At 35.2% G+C, this 20,806-nt stretch overlaps 1 protein-coding gene across 1 annotated transcript in view; it reads right to left on the bottom strand.

Moving 5' to 3' along the window:
- The window catches only part of PSPC1 (paraspeckle component 1), a 38,592-nt gene that overhangs the window by 12,631 nt on the left and 5,155 nt on the right, over positions 1–20,806 (bottom strand). The window contains 4 exon segments of the mRNA XM_030444550.1: positions 12,095–12,203; positions 13,295–13,379; positions 17,416–17,612; positions 20,520–20,615. Of these exon segments, the coding sequence (XP_030300410.1) occupies positions 12,095–12,203; positions 13,295–13,379; positions 17,416–17,612; positions 20,520–20,615 (487 nt within the window).

Raw genomic sequence — 20,806 nt, 5'->3', positions numbered from 1 at the left:
ATGCAAGATTTCTGTCTGTTCCTGCACACTGCAACATAACTCCAGACCTGATACTTCTCTGAGCTGGGCATCATACTAGATGAGGATCTAAATCTCTCATCCAGAGATCTTTTCCAGCCTAAAATACTTAAGAATTCTATCAACTGAATGATAGCTCTCTTACCTCAAAGTTGCACAAGCCAGTATGTTTAACTAAGTAACAACTAAAGAAAATATAGCTATAAAACATCCAGCAAACAGAAAACTACACAGCTCTGTTTTTAATTAGGAATTCTAATGAAAAGGATTTCATTAGATTTAATAACTGCCAACAGAATAAGATTTAATTTAATTAGATTTAATAACTGCCAAAAACATTCCAGCAGGGTTAGAGCAGATAGATGAAGTCAATTTCCTCCCTGATGACTCAAGCAGTGAATAAAGTTGATGGAGATAACTAAGTTACACCACCAAAAAAACCCATATACATTTAAAAACCTGCTTTTTACTGATGTGATAGGAATATACACTACATAATATGCAGCTACATAAGCTGCAGTAAATGCTACAAGTTGGAAAAACATTCCTCATGGTAGTAGTAATGATAATTATAGCTGTTAACAAAAAATATATATTTCCTGTATGGAAAAATGTTTTATTATTAACTAAGTATTGAAAAGCATCTCAGTGTCACCTAGCACACATTAATACTGGATAATATATAAATGGTTTTCAGTTTTTTCTGTAGAAGAGAGAACACACACTCAACATCTTTATCTTACAGACTTAAAAAAAAATATTTTCAAGAACAAAGTTACATATTCTTAAACTCACCTTCATTTTAATAACAGCCATTTCTGATCTTTAAAAGATGAAAGACAGTTTCTCTTCCTTCCAACCCTAATCATCCTAAGATTTCTTCATTTAGGTTAAAGTAGCTTCTATCTTAAAAAACATGCAAGTTGTTGCTTTTTTGGGGAGAGATAACAGTACTAAATAACTTTGGATCCTCCCCGTATTCTTTTTTAAGTCATCCTCCTACAACTGGATGCAAAATCCAATCCAACACATCATAGATCACATGATGTTTTAAGCCAGGTCTACACTGACAGTTCTGGAAGAGCAGTTTATTGAACTATTATTACTCATATCACAAAGAGATTCAGAGGACATTTCACTATGCAGCAACCTTTAATAATCCCCTCAAAAGAAAGCACTATTTAATACAGAAGAGACAGCCACTGGGCTAATCTAAAAGAGGTGCCCCCACATACTCTCTGGGGCACCCTCTAATTTGTCAGCATCAAGGAAATAAAGATCACAGAAACACATTTTTACTAAACATGGTAACATTCTTGTTTTAGTCATTAGCTCTCCAAAAGACTCATCTCTAGCACCTGCAAAGTCATATTAATCCGCTCTGATTACAAGTGCTGAAAAAAATCAGGCATGAATGGTTGTTACATTACTATTATCTTAAAGATGTTGCTGCAAGTAATCTTTTTTCTTAAGACTAGTTTCAATATGACTTGAAAGACTAAGTTTTCCTCAAAATCTAAGTGGACAGCTGAGAATATCTGAGGCTGTTCTTGCACCTTTGCCAAGAAAAAACTGTATTTCACTCTTTCTAAATATGATTTTTTTAATCCAAAATTTTCTAGTCAATTTTACCTCTAAGAGAGCAGTCTATGAAAGGCTGTAGAACATGAATAAATGTATCAAGAAGTAAAATTCTTTCTATAGAATGTGGATCAAACCACCACCACTGAGAGAAGAAAGTAAATTTATTTTTTCACAACACAACAGACTCCCAGACACTTCTTCTAATCACCAACCTTCATATGGCAGACTGGGCTTCTTCCAGCCAGGAAACATGTTTCAACTACTATCTCAAAATTAGCAAAGAGAAAACTAAAATATCTTACAGACAAATACTGATGCAAGAAGGCAAACTGAGATCTGGTTGAACCCGTTCTAAAAAAGTCAACTGAAAATGACTAACATTTTAAGAGGGAAAACTGCCTGTAGTAAAAACTCACTCTCAGAAAACTGTTAAAAATACTGTCTAAGATTGATTTTATTTTTTTTTTAATTCAAGTTTGGCATAGAAAGTAAACTAGATCAGGAAAACAGCTCAAAAAATACTTTCAACTGCTACACAGTTAAGACCTTTTCTCAATTCTACTTGATGAAGCAGAAAATAACCACTGCTCTGACCTACAGGAATAATGGCAAACTGAGAAAGACAAATGAGATTCAAAATTATGTGAAAAAACCTAATAATCATTACTGAATTTCTTCTCAGAACTAATGAGCATAAAATACTGTCTGAGATGGAAAAATGTAGTAGCATAAATGTTTTTCTTTTTTTTGAAAGACATTAGTTGATAGACACTTCCAGAGCATTCAGCCACTGATTTGGATGCAGAGATATTCACCCATGTTCAGTATTAAAAACTGGCCTCCTTGCCACAGAAGTTGTCTACACGCATATAGAGACTTTTCTTTATCTTGCAACCTCTGACACTAAACTTTTGGAGCAGAAGCTACATTTTTGGTTACAGATTTATGCTCCATATTAAGATTTGTCTTCTCTGCATCATTTTGTCTTCTAGTTACTTGCTGGTTCTCTATATTTTAATACTGCATTTAAACCACTACATTAATATGTAACTTCCCAAGGTTTTTTTTCCACCTTGTCCATTTCCATTTGTTATAACACAGTAAAATATTGTATATGCAACACCTACAGAATAAAACTCACTATAAAGGCAAGTTAACTACAGTTCCTCATTTTCAGACGTTCTGTGGAAATGTTATTCACTAGCTAAAAAATTCATGTATACAGATGGCAAAATCCATCCCAAAACAAACTGCATATAAACAAAAGTTAGGAATAAAATCCAAATAGTGTTAATTCCGTGCCTCAATTATATCATCATCATGTTGTCTCTTCAAATAAAGGAAAATTCTACCATGTCCCTTTGCTATCTACGGCTATACAGATAAAGGAATCTCTGAGGGTATAACTGCAAAGATAGATTTTTTTTTTTCCCAAATGCCATTATGTTGACCATTTGAGAGCAAACAGGAATGTAAGTATTCTGTCAAAATTTTCTCTTGATCTAATAACTAACTCACAAGGAATGTAAAAATCTGCTTCTCAAATATTTTAGTTCAATTGAAATTTTAATTTAATTCAAAAATAGCTTTTCACAAGACAAAGGTGCTTAGAGAAAGTAACCACTTAAGTGGTTACCTATCTGGAAATCTTTCAAAATATATTTATACGTAACTATACATTAACCTTCTTGATTTCAACTTCCTCATTACAACATTCTGTCAATATGGTTCTGCAAGAGTTAAGAGACACACACAACAAATACATAAAAACACTTTCCCTTTCTACTAGCTTCAGCTTTTGAATGGCAATAATGTTACAAACTGAACACAGTTCAACAGCTGAACATAGGGCAGATACTTTTCTCATTTCTATTCACTTTCAGGCATTTAGCTACTTACCTGCAAAACTGCATTCTGAAAGCAATATTCATCGTAACTCCACATTCACAATTAATACATGTAGTATAATCACACTGCATTCACAACATATACATGTTTTCAGAGGTATATTAGAGACACTAAGTTGCAGCTTAGAATTAAAGTACCAAAATTGACATACATAGTACCATAGAGTATACCTCACTTTCACAGAGCAAGTTGAAAACTATTTATGATGCACTCAACAATTTACCCTGTTGAATGGGGGGTTGAAGGGCTGTTTGACTGGTAAGGAAGTCTGGGCTAAGTGTAGTATCATACAGAGAAACACTAAAATATTTAACTGAAAATTCAGTGATATAAAACAAAGCTGCATTTCAGATTTCCCAAATACTACATTTTCCTTGCACATGAAACAAGTCTAGGCAAATATTATGACAGAGTGAACACTGGACTGATTCACTGCTTTCCCCAGCTGCAAGATCAAGGATGAGTTGAAGAGAAAGTCATCAGTGTTTACTTAGAACAACAATTACCCAACCGAGATTATTCTTTATCATGAAGTGCTTACATAAAAATCTAACTACTTCTTAATTGAAATTTCAAATATACTTTCAAACATTGCAAAACCTACTTAAGCCATTTTAAAAGCAGCACTATTTACAGCCACAGTACACTAAATATGACTGTTATATTAAGTTTTCCTCCCCAAATAGATATTATGTGCACTGACTAAACTGTAACAAAAAAAAAAAGGCTAACTAGTTCCTATCCCAAAACTGATCTGAGTTGCCAAATGATTAGAATATGCAAGTCTTTGCAAAACGAAACTGAAACTCAAACCCAAGATTAAAGCATGTTTGCATCACTACAAGAAGGCCCTATAGGAGAAACTTCCAATATACACATGCAATATGTAGTCTTTGACACATTATAAATGTTGCTTACATTCAGAATAGCTGAATGTTTAAGACTCTGGCCTGTCCACACATATAGCACTTAAACATAAAAGAATATTAGTACAAAGGCATCAATGAAACTTTCTGGCATGAAATCAGGCTCCACAGTTTTCAATTTCTCCAGTTTTGCAGCTAGTACTTTTATACAACCTGGAGGTTGTTTCATGTGAAATCGGAGAAATATGAAGTAGGCTTGAATAAAGAAAGCGACTTATCTGAATAACTGCTAGAGAAAATGCATTGTACCAGGGAATTCTACTATTTTAAATGAAAGTATATGAAACTGGTCAACTGAACAAATCCAGACAGATTCAGAAAAACTGTTTTCTAGTGAAATTCCCTGACACCAGTCCACACTCAGTAACTCCTAAGCTACATTGTCTGCTTTCATTGAAAGGTCAGAACTGTGTTAAGAGACACCACGGAACAGAAATCAACAGGGACAAACAGAAATATCTAGTTCTTACCTGAAGAACATACAAGTTCCCCTATTGATTGAACAAATGTTCAATAATTCAGAAAGGGCAAGGGAGAACAAACACAAGGACTCCGAAGTTGAGCAGTTTTTAAAAGTATTATAAAAGCCACAGCACTATATACAGAATAGAAATAAAGTCAAAAGACATATTATGCTTTTTACATCTTTTGTGTTAATACATTAATAAAAGACAACCAGCTAACCTACCTGAAGTATATCAACAAAACAGCATTCAACAACACTAGTAAAAGCAGTGTGCTTTGAGTCATATATATAATACCAATACTGTTTCATCCTCCACAATGCTATGCCTACATTAGCCATTTTAGGAAATCATGTTGGGGGAAAAAACTCCTTAAAAGGTAAACCTTAAATAAATTGAATTAACTCTTTAAATATTGGTTTCTGTTAATCAAGATACTAAACTCCCCATCTGAACAGCTCTACAGAAACTCTTCTTTTAAAAAATATTCAGTATTTATTTGAAATGCTAATTCCTCTAACAACACCTAATTTCTGGAAAATTAAAGTGAAACCTAAAGAAAGACAATGGAAGACAGAAACATCAGAATTGCTCATAGAAGAGTCAAAAACACAAAAGAAGCATCAGCTCTGGTAAGAGATACACTTACCTCATAGAAAGGAGACTTGTGAAAAATGAGAAAAACTTATATTTTAATTGAAAAAAAAACACAAAAACATTTAGCCTGTTTTCGAAAGACAGGCAGCCACACTAAGTTAATTTCTATGTCTCAGATTACTGTATTACCACTATTGAAGTTATTCACTGCATGAGAGCTACTGAAGCAAAAGGCTGGAGGCTTACTGCCCACAGTCAGTAAAAAACTACTCAGAAGACACTGCCTCTTGAGAGAGGAATCAGATCTACAAATAAGCTTACCTCACACTAAGCAACAGACTCATTAAGAGGTTTTGTCACCTCAAAAACACTATTTCTACAGACTTACTTATTACTTCTTGGCTGTTTCATTCTTTCTTTAAACAGACCCTTTTAATAGAGACAAACTTTTCTAAGCAAAGGAACTTATTTTAGCTGCAGATCTCAATGCCACCAAGATCTCAGGATTTAGAAAGGTGGATGAGTCCAGAATTGGTACCAAGCAGACAACTGGAACTGAAAGTAAATTTCCTCTTAGTCTGGACAAACACTTGTACAAACTTCAAGTCAAACTTAACTCCAGTAGCTGAGGAAGAAAAATTAATATTATTAGGGCAAGTATTAACTTCTTCAACATATGTAGAGCATTTATCAAACAATTACATTAACAAAAGATTTTTCTGAACTGTTTATAAACACCTCACTTTTACTTGTCAGCAGATGGAAAATTGAAGAACTCACTATTTGAATAATTAAGCTAAGTGCTTGTGGGCAGTAAAACTTTTCAAAACTTAAAATACAGAATACAGCCTTATCACATCCTCTTTAATAGATCTACTTTTTATCTATAAAATTCTTAAAATAGAAGCAGCTAAGGATGCAAATGGAGAGTAATCCATAAACAAGCATACCAGTTGCATTTAATGTCTTTCCATTAATAATTGAACAAAAATGGCATCTGCTAAATTTCAGGGCTCATGAAACACTAGGACTGGCAAAGAACGGTATCATTCTGCCATGGCATGAAGTATCTTTAGAAAAGTTACTTTTCAGTTTCTCGATCCATTAGTCTTACTGAAAGAAAATGAGGTTATAGGCAAAAACAGCCTAAAAAATTGACAAAACTTTTCATATTAATTATTGTAGAAGAGAACAAACCTGGGAATGCTTACAAGTAGTACTGCAACACCTAAATTCATACTGGAGAGTCATGCATTTTGGTAGCATGTTACTTATGAATGGTTAGTTGTTGTGTTTCCAAGTTCACATGAAATAAATAGTATGTTAGAAAGCATTTTGTGCAAACTTTGAGACAATGGCAACAGAGTAAAAGGTTTCAGCCTCCTGAATATCTGTAACATAACACAAGGAAAACATACCATATTAACCTAAACAGTCGTAGTTCACACACTGTGATACATAAAGCTATAAATTAAATGTAATTATTATTTGCTTCAGTACTGAAAAATTATCTTAAAAACATAAACCTAGAAAGTTAGTTGTGTAACATCCCAAAATAGTCATGAAATACTTCCAACCAAAAACTATTATACTCCACAAAAAGTTGTTTATGTATACAAAACCATAATATGCTACAAAAAGATGACATAACTCCGCACTGCATTTTATACAATGTCTTCTCATACTAAAAGCACCCATGACAGTTAAAAGTTTTGATATCTAGCAGGGTAATTAAGGGTTGGAAAGAATTAATTTTCTTTCTGAAAATAACACAATTTGAGTATTTCAAGGCCTGTTAAGAAAGGAAACACTATTCTTGCATAAAGCACCAAATTTAGCATCTAAAACACTGAGGAACAGTGCAAGATTCAAGCATGCTTACTGATACATATCACTACCAAAAGAAATTATTTCTACTGACAAAACTAAGGCCATCTAAAACCCACAAACTGTATATTTATAAACTGCTTGCTCAAAAGCCCAGCCTGTGTTGCTTTATGCATAGGAAAAAACTCGATCACTGAAATAAAACTACTGCCAAGACAACATGAATAATTTTTCAGGTTGATTTTTTTTTATTACTTTTAATTTTAGTTCTATGTTTAATTATCTGCCTTTCTCCTAGTTAGTTTTAATTTAGAAAACTTCTATGGTGTGAAACATGAACTGGTTCCTTCTTTCATGACTATATATATGAATTGCAAAAAAAAAGTATTTCTGAATTACAGAAGTCCAAGGAAATCCAACTGATAGTCTTCTCTCAAAAATGTCTACTACTTAACTTAGAAGTAAATGTAGAAGTGAGGGATAAGATATGCATCAGCAGGCTCAGAATAATCAAGAAATGGGAAGCTGCATTTATAGATTTCCAAAAGTTAAGAACAGAACTCCTATAACAAGAATTAATTTTTTTTCCATGTTTCTGGAATTCTTAAAGAATTTAGGCTTTTTTGCTTATTTTGTTTTTTTACTCCCTTGCTCTCATCTGTCACAACTTTTGATACAATTCCACTACAATCTCTGCTGTTGAGGCAATCCCCACTGGTTCAGAGGCTGCCACTTTACACTGATACTTACAAAACATACTTGAGCAGCAGAGCTTCTGTGTAAGAAAAAAATAAAAAAGAGCAAAACAACACCTAGAAACAATCCTTGAAAAGACTAGGAGATAAAAAAAAAAGTTAAGTATTTAATATTCAATCTTACATGAAAGAACAGTAAGCATTCAGAAGTTGAAAAGTGACAAACTCACAACAAATAGCTCCTTATGCATGCAAGTTACACTTGAAAACTGGGAAATTACCTTTGAGGGAAGAGGGCAAGGACAGCCAAAAACTCAACTACCTCTTTAAAACATCATAAGAAAAGATGTAGGCTGGTATCACAGCTATTATGTCATTAAGCACTTGAAAACGTTTTGCAGCATTACGACAGAATTAAATTTGTGCATCATAAAACTAAGACTATAACTCCAACCTATTTTGGTCTCTTTTGTAAACACATGAAACCAATTTCAATTCACTAAGTCCAAAAAATACTCTTTTCACTCTTCCATGTTGGTTACATGAACAAAAGGAATCACTGGAACTGCAGTTATTTGGTAAGAAGACTTCGGTGAAGATTTAACAATGTATATCTAAGTAAGTATTTTGCAACAGGACAGTAAACATTACATAGTTTGCATAATTAGTATATACTAGCCCATAAAAGCACTGTATATTTTTAAAAACTATGTGTGCTGCTGAAAAATAAAGTACTCCTTCCAATCATCACCAGCAAGATCCTCTTTAGCAAGAACTATGTATGCAAAATTTAACCCAGCTAAATATTACAGGAAAGTGAGTTTCCTCCTTAGGCTATCATGAAATTACTATGCATATGTATCAAGCTGTAACTGCAGATTTCAACTAACTGACTTTTAGAAGGCATGGGCAAAGCCCTCAATGTGTTTATCCATAACTTCTATATCACAGATCACACAACTAGACTAATAAATTACTTAGGTATCTCTAGACTGTCCATTAGATTAATGATCAATGCAACCGGATTTTTAATGTACAACATCACCATGAAAACAATCCTTCAAAAAGAGAAATCCCCACACAGAAAATATTTTTATCTGTAACTAAACCAAGTAACCTGTAACTGCATTAGACTTGATTACAAGATTTTTTTTCAAAAATAGTCATACTGGAAAACCTTTGTTTAAGTTAGGGAAAAGATACAGGAAGAAACTTCAAACAGATAAACTTAATACTGCAGCCTTATATGAGAAGTTCCAATTCTGGTTAACATTGCACTTACCATTTATGTCCTTCTCTTATATTGAACAGTAAAAAGGGATAGCATATAAGTGAAGGAAGCTTACTTTTCAAAGCTTTTAAGAAACAAAAACAAGGATTAGAAACAATTATTATTTTCCTTCTAAATACACCATTGGCAGAAGATTTTAATATAACAATTATGCCAAAAGAGTTTATCAAGACCTGATATGGTAAAAACTATCTACCAGTACCACAAGATGCAATTTTCACCAAGATGCACCTTTTAGCTCTTAAAACAGATTATAACTTTTTTCAGTGTACATACAATGGTAATCTGAGACTAGAAGTAACTGCAAAATAGAATTTGTTTAGAGTTCTGAGACTAGAAGTAACTAGGAAATGGAGTTTGTTTAGAGTAAACAAGTATTAGTAAAAAACTGAAAAAAATATTTATAATTTTGTACATAAAGGGTTTACAGTTCTTCTCTGCTACAAAATGCAAAGGCTTTTTCAAACTCCCATTCACATTATGCAACTTAAGTAAATCTATTTAAAGACATGTTATAATGAATGCCTATAAAATGACAGGCCATACTTAGTTAAGTAGCTGCTCGTATTAGAAACAGTTGCTAAAGAAAGTAAACACATAGCTTCCAATTTTGTTTCAATATGTCCTCTTACCAAGTTCAGGACATCAGAAGTAAACCCTAGGTAAACATGTGACCAGAATGCAAAGTCTGATGACTTTTTCTATAGTCTGATGACTATAGAAAATTTTTTAATTCTTTTATATGCCACTTCAACTTTGCATGATTCTAAAAAGACACCACCTGTACTATATATTCTTTTATATAATTTAAAGCACTATTGGTAGAGCTGTCACTGCACATCTATATCTGAAAATTCTTGCAGTGTATAATTAGTTCCAGATGAACACACAATTCCAGTTATGCAACTCAGTGGGAAAGCTATACTCTTCCAAAGTATTCTTCCACCTTTATCCTTCAAAAAATTACACATCGTGATTGAAGTGCTTTCCATTTGATCCATTCCTCTTCCCTCTTACACTACATTTTTGCCATGTTCAGCACACCAACCTGAAATGGTTTCTATTCACACCAACTTTGCAATTAAAAGATGCAGATATGCATGAGGATGGCCAAACTATGGCAAGCAATTCAAGCAGAGAGGCTAAGTAACATCTCAAGACCGCTGGAAGAAGAAAACCAGCAGAGGTTTCTGTGGCCAACATTATATAGTTTCCCAGCACACCAAACTGCAGGGTATGGGACACAATTTCCTACCAGCAATGGAATCTGAGGGAGCTACAGCCATCTCAAGCCTGTAGGTCAGCTCCCCAGCCTTCTCTTCCTGCTGTGCTCTGCAGTGAGCAGCATGGGTATTCTGACAGGTAGCTCAGTGGGTGAGAAAGTCAGCCCACCCCCAAAGGTGCTACAGAAAGACGTTACAGTGGAACAAAATGGCAAATAATAATGTTGGCATTACAGAAATCAAAATCAGTAAGTGCTATTTCTAAGTTATATCAGATAATTGTAATGTGCCGTTTCACAGACTATGTTTAAGGACACTGAGTTTTGAATTCTTCATCATCCCAAAGAAAAGACATGAGGAAAGCAGTTTTCATTTACATTCTGAACACATATAGAAACAAGTATTTGATTGCTTTCTGCTGCAAGTTTCACAAAACACCATCAGCAAAATCAGCTGACAGCTGTTGATAACAAAGAAATTTTACTTCCTCCCCACCCGTACTAAAAAACATGATGTCCTGCTGAGAACAGGTAATCTTGTATTTTCTAGCTTGTCTTAGGATGTCCCAGAATATTCATAATATAATCCTCCCAACATTACAAAAAATGTTATGATATAGAATGTAAAATAGGTATTTCTTAGACAAAATCAGAAAGTAGCTGAGCAACCAGCAGTCTGGTTTTCTATTTATGTATCAGCTGTACCTATATAGGGGAATAGAATTCCCTCCTGTAGACTACAGTCATTAAAATAATGTAAAAGTATCGTGTGGACCACTTATTCATTGCCTCCTCACTAAGAATAACTGTTTTAACAGTAACAGGCATTCTTTTCACATCAAACTAAAGCATTTTCCATGCAGGTTGTATCCATTTAATTGCTTTGCTTGGTAGGAAAAAAGAGAAACTGACTCCTCCCATACCACCATTTTGCTATTCCTGCAGGATGAATCTCCACAAGCAGAAGGCACCTGAATGAATAATATAATCTAGCATTTATAGTAGAGGAAAAAAATATTTTTTTTTTACATTTTGGTGTCCTTTACTAAAGGTTTTCCTCATCTACTCTTATAGTAGAGTGATTTTAGGCTCTATATGATGTTAATACAGCCCATTTTTGTTATCTGAAGTATATTAATGAAGTTAAGCATGAACCAAAACCAGCAATTCAAGCTACCTTAACAGACTGAACCGGTTTAAAATTTCAACCACCAGTCAAACTAGGGCACCTCCTCATGGAAACATCATTTATTTCCATGGCCTCCCACTTCAAAAAATTCTATGATTTTACTGGAAAAATTAATTTCCGAAATAAAAAGGCAAATCATTACCTGAACAGCTTCACTGAGCTGAACGGTTACATCACTAGATTGTAGGAAATATAATGTGGTGCCATTGTACAAAAGAGTAACTAAACTACCAACTTTGTACCACTCCACTCATGACAACAATGAACTACTGGAAAAACAGTAAACAGAAGGCAGCAGTTCAATAGCTAGTTTATAAAAATATTACAATAAAATACGGTAATATTTGGGCTTCTGTCATAGAAGTTTACTTACATTATCCATGAAATTTGGCTTAAATCCTCCTTCCTGCTGCCGCCGTAATTCCTCCTGTTCCCTCTGACGGAGCATCTCTTCTTCACGACGTCGATGTTCTTCTTCATGTCTAGAATGTTTTTCAAGAACTATGTCAACTTAGACTCCTGACCTTTTCAAGTTTGTAATCAGTCTCATGAGCTAAGACCAAGTATATAAATAAAACAGGTCATTATTTATTTTTTTTTTTTTTATGTAGTGTAAGGCACTACAATCTCCTGCAAACTCCACCTGATGGCTTTGAATATAACTGAAAGGTTTTTTAGTTTGGCTTTGGGTTCTGGGTATTTTGTTTGTTGGTTTTGTGTTTTGGTTTTTTTCTGTAAGTGGGATACAAGCAACTACAATACTGTACATTATATACCTGCTCTTCTGGCTCCATACTGCTAAGCAGGTTAAAATAATTAAAGCAGTTTTAACTAAGCAGTTTGTTTTAGCTAAGCAGTTTTTAACATGTCACTATGGTTAAAAGTAATTGAATACTGACAAAAGATACATTTTAAACTGCAAGCTGTGTTTTGTTCTTTTTTCTCATCTACACTTCCTGTGATATTCAACATAGAACGTATTAGCTCAATCATTACGACAATACTATGTCTGCTTTCCTTAATTTTAACAGAGGCATGAAAGTAGATAATTGTATGAATCAGATCCTAAAGGAAAAATTGTCTGCATCATACCAGAATATCAAATGAAAATATCCCCAAAAATCTCATGTCCCACTATGAATTTCCAATGCTACTATTCCACAGGCAGATCACTTGCCCATAAACCTTAGAAGCACTTTCATATCTACTACAGATGTGGTTCAAAGTTAAAATTAACAATATGCAACAAAAAACATTATGTTAAGACATTTCTATGCTATTTATAAAGCTTGGAAATTTACCACAGAACTAGCATAACTGAAATAAATGAAAGCAATACTTGAAACTATTCTTTTATGTTAGCATATGATTACTATTCTGTTCAAGAACATGAAGAGAAACACCACAGAACATGAACAGAAACACCACACCTCATGCTTTTGACGAGCAACTTTCTGCTTCTAAAAACATTTTTATTTGCTATCAAAAGCAAGCTTTATAAGCTACAGTGTAAATTAACACAAGCCTAGAGCAGCTGCATGCCACACCTTTGGCACGGTAGAAGCCAAAATACCTTAATTGTATCTGCTTGCGTTTTTGGAGTTCTTGATTTCGAAGTTCTTCCAAACGCCTCAACTCTTCTTGACGTCTCATGAGATCTAACAGAATTAAAATGTCATAAAGGTAAAAGCTGCCAATGAACAATGTGGCAACACCAAAAAAACTGCTATTAATGTAAGAGCACAGTTCTAATATTCCATTTTTAAAGAAATTTCTTAACATTTAAGTAGTTTCTTCCCACAAAGCTAAGTGCAGTATATGAAAAAACACACTGGATCCACAGCTTACACAAACACACAGGACTGGGAAAGCCTCTGAAGCAGGTTACAGAAACAGAAATATGAAGTCCTCAGAGAAGAAGAGGACAAGCTCCTAATCTCTCAAATCATATCGTGGTTTTACATCTAAGACAAGGGACTGGTTTTCTCTCAGTACTGTGTCCTGTTTAAGTCACAATAGCAAGAAAACCTGTACAGTACAAATGGGTGTATACTCTCCACTATCTATTGCAGACCACTGTCTAACACACATTAGAAAAAAGAGAAAATAACTTCTTGTGCATGTAATCTGAGCCTCCATAGATTTCTCATATGATACTGCTTACAGCAACTTACAAACAACTTATCTTTAACACCACAAGGTAGGAACATACTCTTAAAAAGCAAGGTGCAATGAGTAGTGATTATTCTTGCTGTACCAGTTCCTTAACAGTCAAGTTATTGAGTTGTCCCTGAAAATTTATGCTTTCTTCAATACTAATCCTGCCTTTTGTTAGAAAGCATCTTCAAAGGATATTGGACATCACAGTATTTGTAGACACCACAAGGAACTTTCCAATATGCCACTTCCTATATGCCTTTTTAGTTCAGCTGCTCCATACACTTCTCAATGCATTTCTTCACTACACTAATTAAATTATCTCCAGCTATGCAAATCTCTTTGCTCAAATTTGCATCAGCATGTAATATTACAACTTAACCTTTTACTTTAATATCAAAAAACAACTACATTGACCAGCACATTTCACCAAAATAATCATGTGTATTTTCTGGCCTAACAAAGATGATTATCAGATTTTTACTACCACAGCATCCTTACTAACATTACAAGACTTTTCTCAAGCACATTTTGAATGCTTGCTTTTCCAAACTCTTCTGCAAAGATGAACAGGGCTATACTACAGGAAGTCCAAAGGACTGATGGAGCACTGGAACAGGCTGCCCAGAGACGTTGTGGAGTCACCTTCTCTAGAGACTTTCAAGACCCATCCGGACACCTTTGTGTGTGATCTGCCCTAGGTGATCCAGCTTTGGCAGGAGGTTTGGACTCAATGATCTCCAGGGGTCCCTTCCAACTCCTAACATTCTACAATACTAATTTACGATCCAGCACTATTTGGTAATGGCAGAATCTTGGCATGAAGCTTTACTAGCCAGATGAAAATATAGATCTAGAGGCTTGGCCTATGCTCAGAACCATTCATATTAAAAAATCTGTAATGATGGTAATTCTGGATGTTGGACACAGGCCCTTTCTATGAATAGAAAAGACCTGCATTAAAGCAGCTGTGAAATAAACTAAGAGACAGAAAGCACTGTTACAAGTTTCTGTACTTCCTTGTGCTTAAAAAAGGGCAAGGTCATCATTTTATCCTCGCCTCCTGCAGAGCACAGGGAACAAGGTGAACATGTACTCTCACCTCAGAAACTAATCCTACAGGAAGAAATACAGAGACCAAAAAGATTTTTAAGCGCTTCTAGCTGCTGATTTTTCACATTCTAAAAATTAAAAACTCCAATGCCTGGTTTCCACATAACTTAAAGAACAAAGCTGCTGTTTAAATTCAGTCACAATTTCCAGTATTTTCATAAACTAATAATGAGAGAGTATTTACAAACGTCTGAAGCATATCACCAATATGAAGAAACATCATGCCAATTTACTTACTCATGGAAACAGGTATTCTGCTTAACAAATTACTTCTGACTCAGTCTGTCAAAACATGACACTTGAAAGTGAAAAATATATCAAAAGAATTAACTGTACCTTCAGTATTAATGCCACACCACAAAAACCTGAGTACTTAAGCTAACATGTTCAAGTCCTACTAGCTTTTATAAAGCAATTTCTATAAAACTTTCACCTGCAGGAGTATATGGACTCCAGTAAGCTCACCCTTCTGATCTTCTTTTTAGTTCCTGACAATTAATATATTGCATTTCGTGTATCAGATTAAGTATTTCAATACAAGTTTAAACCTGTGGTTTGTACCCCAGGTATACAAAAAAAATAATTCTGGGTTCTGATGCCTCAAAACTTTAATTAGATCTTTCTTTAAAAACCTGTGATGCAACCTCATAAATGTCTCATCAGATACACTGTTCAGATAAACAAGATTTACAAACAGCTAATGTCTTAAAATAAATGCAAAAAAAGAGCTCCTTATTTTCACACATACTGAAGCTGGAGAGTTGACAAGATTAAAACAGAAGGAATATTTTACTAACCCCTAGAGCTCAGCAAACTAAACATCTGCAGGTGAATAGGCAGAAACCTAATTAACTGAACAGAATTCCAACCTTTTTCGTACTAAAGATAAGTCCTTCATTAACCAAAGAAAAAACCCTCTTCACAGTTACAAAAAACGTTTCCTCACTGGAATACCAGCATCAAAACCATTCACATTCCAGGAGCTCTTCAACAGAAGGAGTAATTCTTTTCCATACAGAAGAGTAGCTTAGCAAATACAAAAAGAAATGTTTTTTTTTCCTTCGCAGTGTCCTTAAAAGAAACCTTAATATCCACAAAACACACGTAAGCTGTTCTCATGTTTTACCATTAGGACCTTTTCTATCTTAGTAAACAGGCTGCTGCCTTCTTGTCTCAGTTTAAAGTATGATTAAGGCATGGTAATTCAGGACAAGTAATCCCTAACCTTGCCATCAAACACAGGCAAGAGATAGATAAATCCTAATTAAAGAAATTAAATAAATAAAAATTTAAAATAACTAAAGAATTTTAGACCTGGACCATTATCTGTCAAATATTAAGATTTAAGTCAATGGTAAATTTCTCCAAACAGTATTTCTAACCATATTTACCAGTATTAGTCACTCATATACACAAAATCAAAAATGTGTCTACTTGAGAAAGGAGAGCTGTACTGTGTATTATAGGTATTGCTGTTATATCACAATAACATCAACATTCCTGACCTATAGGATATATATAGAGAGAGAGATTTACATGCAAACCAAGTGCTTTAACAGCTGTTGCTCGGAAGAAACAACTTGATAGTTGTCATTTCAGGTGCTGCAATAGCCATTTGGCATCCCAAAAGAGTTTTATATTTTAGTATGCTCTGTATTTCAGTATAATATGTGAACAGTGTGGTTTCACACTAAAAGCAAGCAATCTGTTTAGAAAAAACAGGCTAAGTAAACTTCTTCCTAATGCCAACTTCCAGCTGCAGTAGATCTAAGAATTCAATATAGAAAAATAAATATGCTCTTTACTATTTTTTCCAGTTATGAAAATGTCTTAAAAGACTGTGTGTTTACATTCAATATATACCCAAGCATTTAGGTGCTCTAATTCCACCAATTTAGTGAATACCCTGATCCAGCTCATAAAGGTATTTTTAACATGTAATTTAAGTCAGCAGGAAAGCTTAAAATAAACCAGTCTCACACAGGGAAGTCATGCTACCAAAGATGTCCTTTCTTAAGAGTAAATATTAAGTAATAATTGCAGCAGACAGATTGTGTGAGTTACCTGGATTTAAGTTTTGAAATATATCCACTACTTTGATTCTCAACAAGTTCAAACCCCTTTTAAAATAACACCACACACTTATTCAGCCTATCAAGCCAGTTCTTGTATTGACTTATGATCTAACAGTCTTCTGATAGGAATTTTTTTTAGGTAGACACAACCTCCCTTAAATTAAAATTTTAAAATAGGACAGTTTAGTATTTCATTCATGCAATAAATCTTGACATAATTTCCAGTGTTACGTATTTGAACTTTATCCACTTGAGTCTTGCAATTTAGCAGTCATATAGAGGGAACTAAAAATCAAGTAGAAAATCTGTGACAAAACAATTTTAATACTAGTAGATTATCCAATTTTACCTTGCCTCATCAGCATTAGCTGATGCTCATGTCTAGCTGCTTCCATTTCTGCCTCTAGTTTCTCTTTGGCTTCTCTAATGTTCCTGTCAACCTGCTCACGCTGTTGCTTTTCCATCTCATCAAGAGCCTTCCACCGTGAAGCATACTCAAACTCAAATGTTCCAGGCTGAGCAAAACGTGGAGGCTGTTCTCTTTCCCTAATAAAAATTTTGCAGTTAAAATGCACAGAAGGACATATTGTAACAGCCAAAGAAGTTACAAACAATCACTTGAAGTGCAAATCTGACTTTAAATCAACCTGTAAAATGAGAACATTTGAAACCAAAGCTTAATTTAACTGTCAACAGAAGTGGTATGATCATCAAAAATGCCCAAATAAAGATTGTTTGATTTGTATAATTTAAAGGTAAAAATTCGTATTTATATCAGTACAAAATACTGATTAACAACACTAGATTAACCACATTTAAACTTCTAAAGCTGACAATCAATACATAAAAAGTTATTTAAATAAATATCAAAGCTTACTTGACAGCTCAGAATTATTAGTCAGAACCTCTATAAACACTAAAAAGTGCCAACTTTTTACTTCATTTTCTAACACCAATACTGTAACTAACAGCTATGCATCAACAGGAGTCTTGGCTGCAGGGACCACATAATGGTGGAGCTCAAGATCCTTAATGCAGTGAGGAGAGGAAGGTGAAAGCAATGACAAGTAGCCCGAGAGGAATATTGAGAAATTTTTCAAGCAGCCAGGGACAGGGTTAGGATAGCTAAAGCCCTGGTAGAATTAAATCTGACCTGGGACACCAAGGGTAACAAGAAAAGCTTCTATAGGTATTTCAGGGATAGAAGACTAAGGAAAATGGGAGTCTTCTCCAGAAGAAAACAGGAGACCTGGCTACCCAGGATATGGACATAACAGAAGTACTCAATGACTTTTTTGCATGACTTCACCGGCAAGTGCTCAAGCCACACCATCCATGTCACAAAAGGCAAAGGCAGGGACTAAGAGAAGGAAGAACTACTCAAAGTAAGGGTAGATAAGGTTAAAGGCCATCTAAGAAACCTGAAGGTGTGAAAGTCCATGGGACCTGAAGAGATTCATGGGTCCTGAGGGAATTGGCAGATTAAGTTGCTAAGCCACTACTCGTTGTGTTTGAGAAATTGCAGTCTGTCTGGTCAAGTTCCCACGGAATGGAAAAAGGTAAACAACCCCCAGTTTCAAAAAGGACAGTCTCACATCTGTGACTGGCAAGATCATGGAGTTGATCCTGAAGGCTCTGCTAAGGCACATGCAAACTGCAGAGGTGGTTGTCAGCAACCAACGTGGCTTTTCCATGAGCAAATTGTAACTGACAAACTTGGTGGCCTTCTATGATGGGGTAACCACATCAGTGGACAAGGGTAGCAACTGTTGTCATCTACCTGGACTTGTGCAAAGGGTTTGCCACTGTCCTGCACAACATGGCGGTCTCCAAATTGGAAAATACATATTTGATGGATGGACCACTCTGTGGATAAGGAATTGGCTGGATGGCTGCACTTAAAGAACAGTGGTCAGCAGCTTGACATCCAAATGGAGACCAGTGATGAGTGGCATTCCTCAAGGGTCAGTACCAGGATCACTGCTTTTAACATCTTTGTTGGCAACATGGATGGTAGGACTGAGCACACCCTCAACAACTTTGCTGATGACATCAAGCTCTGTGGTGTGGACAACATATTGCAGGGAAGGGAGGCCATCCAAAGGGAGCTTGGCTGGCTGGAGATTGGCCTGTGCCAACCTCATGAAGTTCCATAAGGTCAGGTGCAAGGTCCTGCACATGGGTCAGGGCAATCCCAAGCACTATTAGTTGGACAGAGAATGGATTGAGAACAGTCCTGGGGACAAGGACTTGACGGTGTTTGTTGATATAAAGCTCAATGTGAGCCAGCAGCGTGTGACTGCAACCCAGAAAGCCTACTGTATCCTGGGTTGCATCCAAAAAAATGTGGCCATCAGGCTGAGGGAGGCAGTTCATCCCTTCTACTCTGCTCTCATGAAACTCCACTTACAGTACTGTGGTCAGTTCTAGGTTCCCCAATGTAAGGGCATGGACATGTCAGAGCAGTTCCAGAGGAGGGCCACAAAGATGATCAGAGGGCTGGAGCACCTCTCCTATGAAGACAGGCTGAGAGAGTCGGAGTTGTTCAGTGTGGAGAAAAGAAGCCTCAGGGAGACCTGAGGCCTTTCAGAATCTGAAGAGGATGTACAGGAAACCTGGAGAGGTACTTTTTACCAGGACATGTAGTGGTACGATGAGAAGGAACAATTTGACAGAGTTTAGATGTACATTAGGTATTAGGTGTGAGAGTGGTGAGACACTGGCACAGGTTGCCAAGAGAATTTGTGGATGCCCCTTTCCTGAAAGTGTTCAAGGTCAGGCCAGATGAGGTTTTGAGGAACCTGGTTTAGTGCCAATGGCAGGGGGGGTTGGAACCAGATTCTCTTTAAGGTCCATTCCAATCCAAAACATTCTACTGATTTTTTAAAAATGGTATTCCACAGCCTTACTTGAATAACCATTTTAGCTTCAAGCAACATAATATCTGAAGAGCAATCAAGTTTCAATATTAAAAATTAACAGCATCAGATTATGTGACTTGTCTTCCATCTCATGATCAAGACTCACTTTCTCATGTTGCACTCTAAATTTTACCAGAATGGCAGAATCTGCAAAGATTTACATCCCACTGACTTCAGAAATAGTTTAGTGGCTACTCAGAGAACAACATACCAGTGGGTATACAAAGCTCAGCAGGATTAAACCACAACCCCAATCCAAAGCAGATAACATCTGGGCTGGCAACAAGCACAACAACTTCAGCATACACCAGAAACGGTGACACTATGTAAATGCACACAATGTTAAACCAACAAATATGACTTTTAATATAATTCAGAAATGTTAGCAGGGTACTAGTTAGTCCTCTAACACAAAAAAGCACTTCATACAAAATACTGCTTCCCTTTACACTAACTCAAAAATAAAAATTAATGTATATTTACCAAAGTAATATAAATCAGATTTTATAAAACAAAGCTAAACAAAACTTACTTGTGATACTGTTGCGTTTTTTGCATTAGCTTTTCTGGGAGCCCATCTTCATCATCAAATTGTTCCATTGGTTCTACAACAACAGGTCGAGGTGTTCTAGAAAACAGTTTCAACTTAATCATAAATGAAGCTATTAAACATTATTTTAGTATTCAGATTAAACACTTCAGAAAAGTAACATATTTGCTAATTCTTAAATCATCCAATTCCAGAGAATTCTGCTTTTCAATATTATCTTTGAAAATAATGATTTTTACACCCAAAACTGCTATTCTGTCTAGAAACCA

Source organism: Calypte anna, chromosome 1 (genome assembly GCF_003957555.1).
Source record: "Calypte anna isolate BGI_N300 chromosome 1, bCalAnn1_v1.p, whole genome shotgun sequence".
Classification (NCBI taxonomy): domain Eukaryota; kingdom Metazoa; phylum Chordata; class Aves; order Apodiformes; family Trochilidae; genus Calypte; species Calypte anna.
This window is presented reverse-complemented; position numbering and strand designations above follow the sequence as displayed.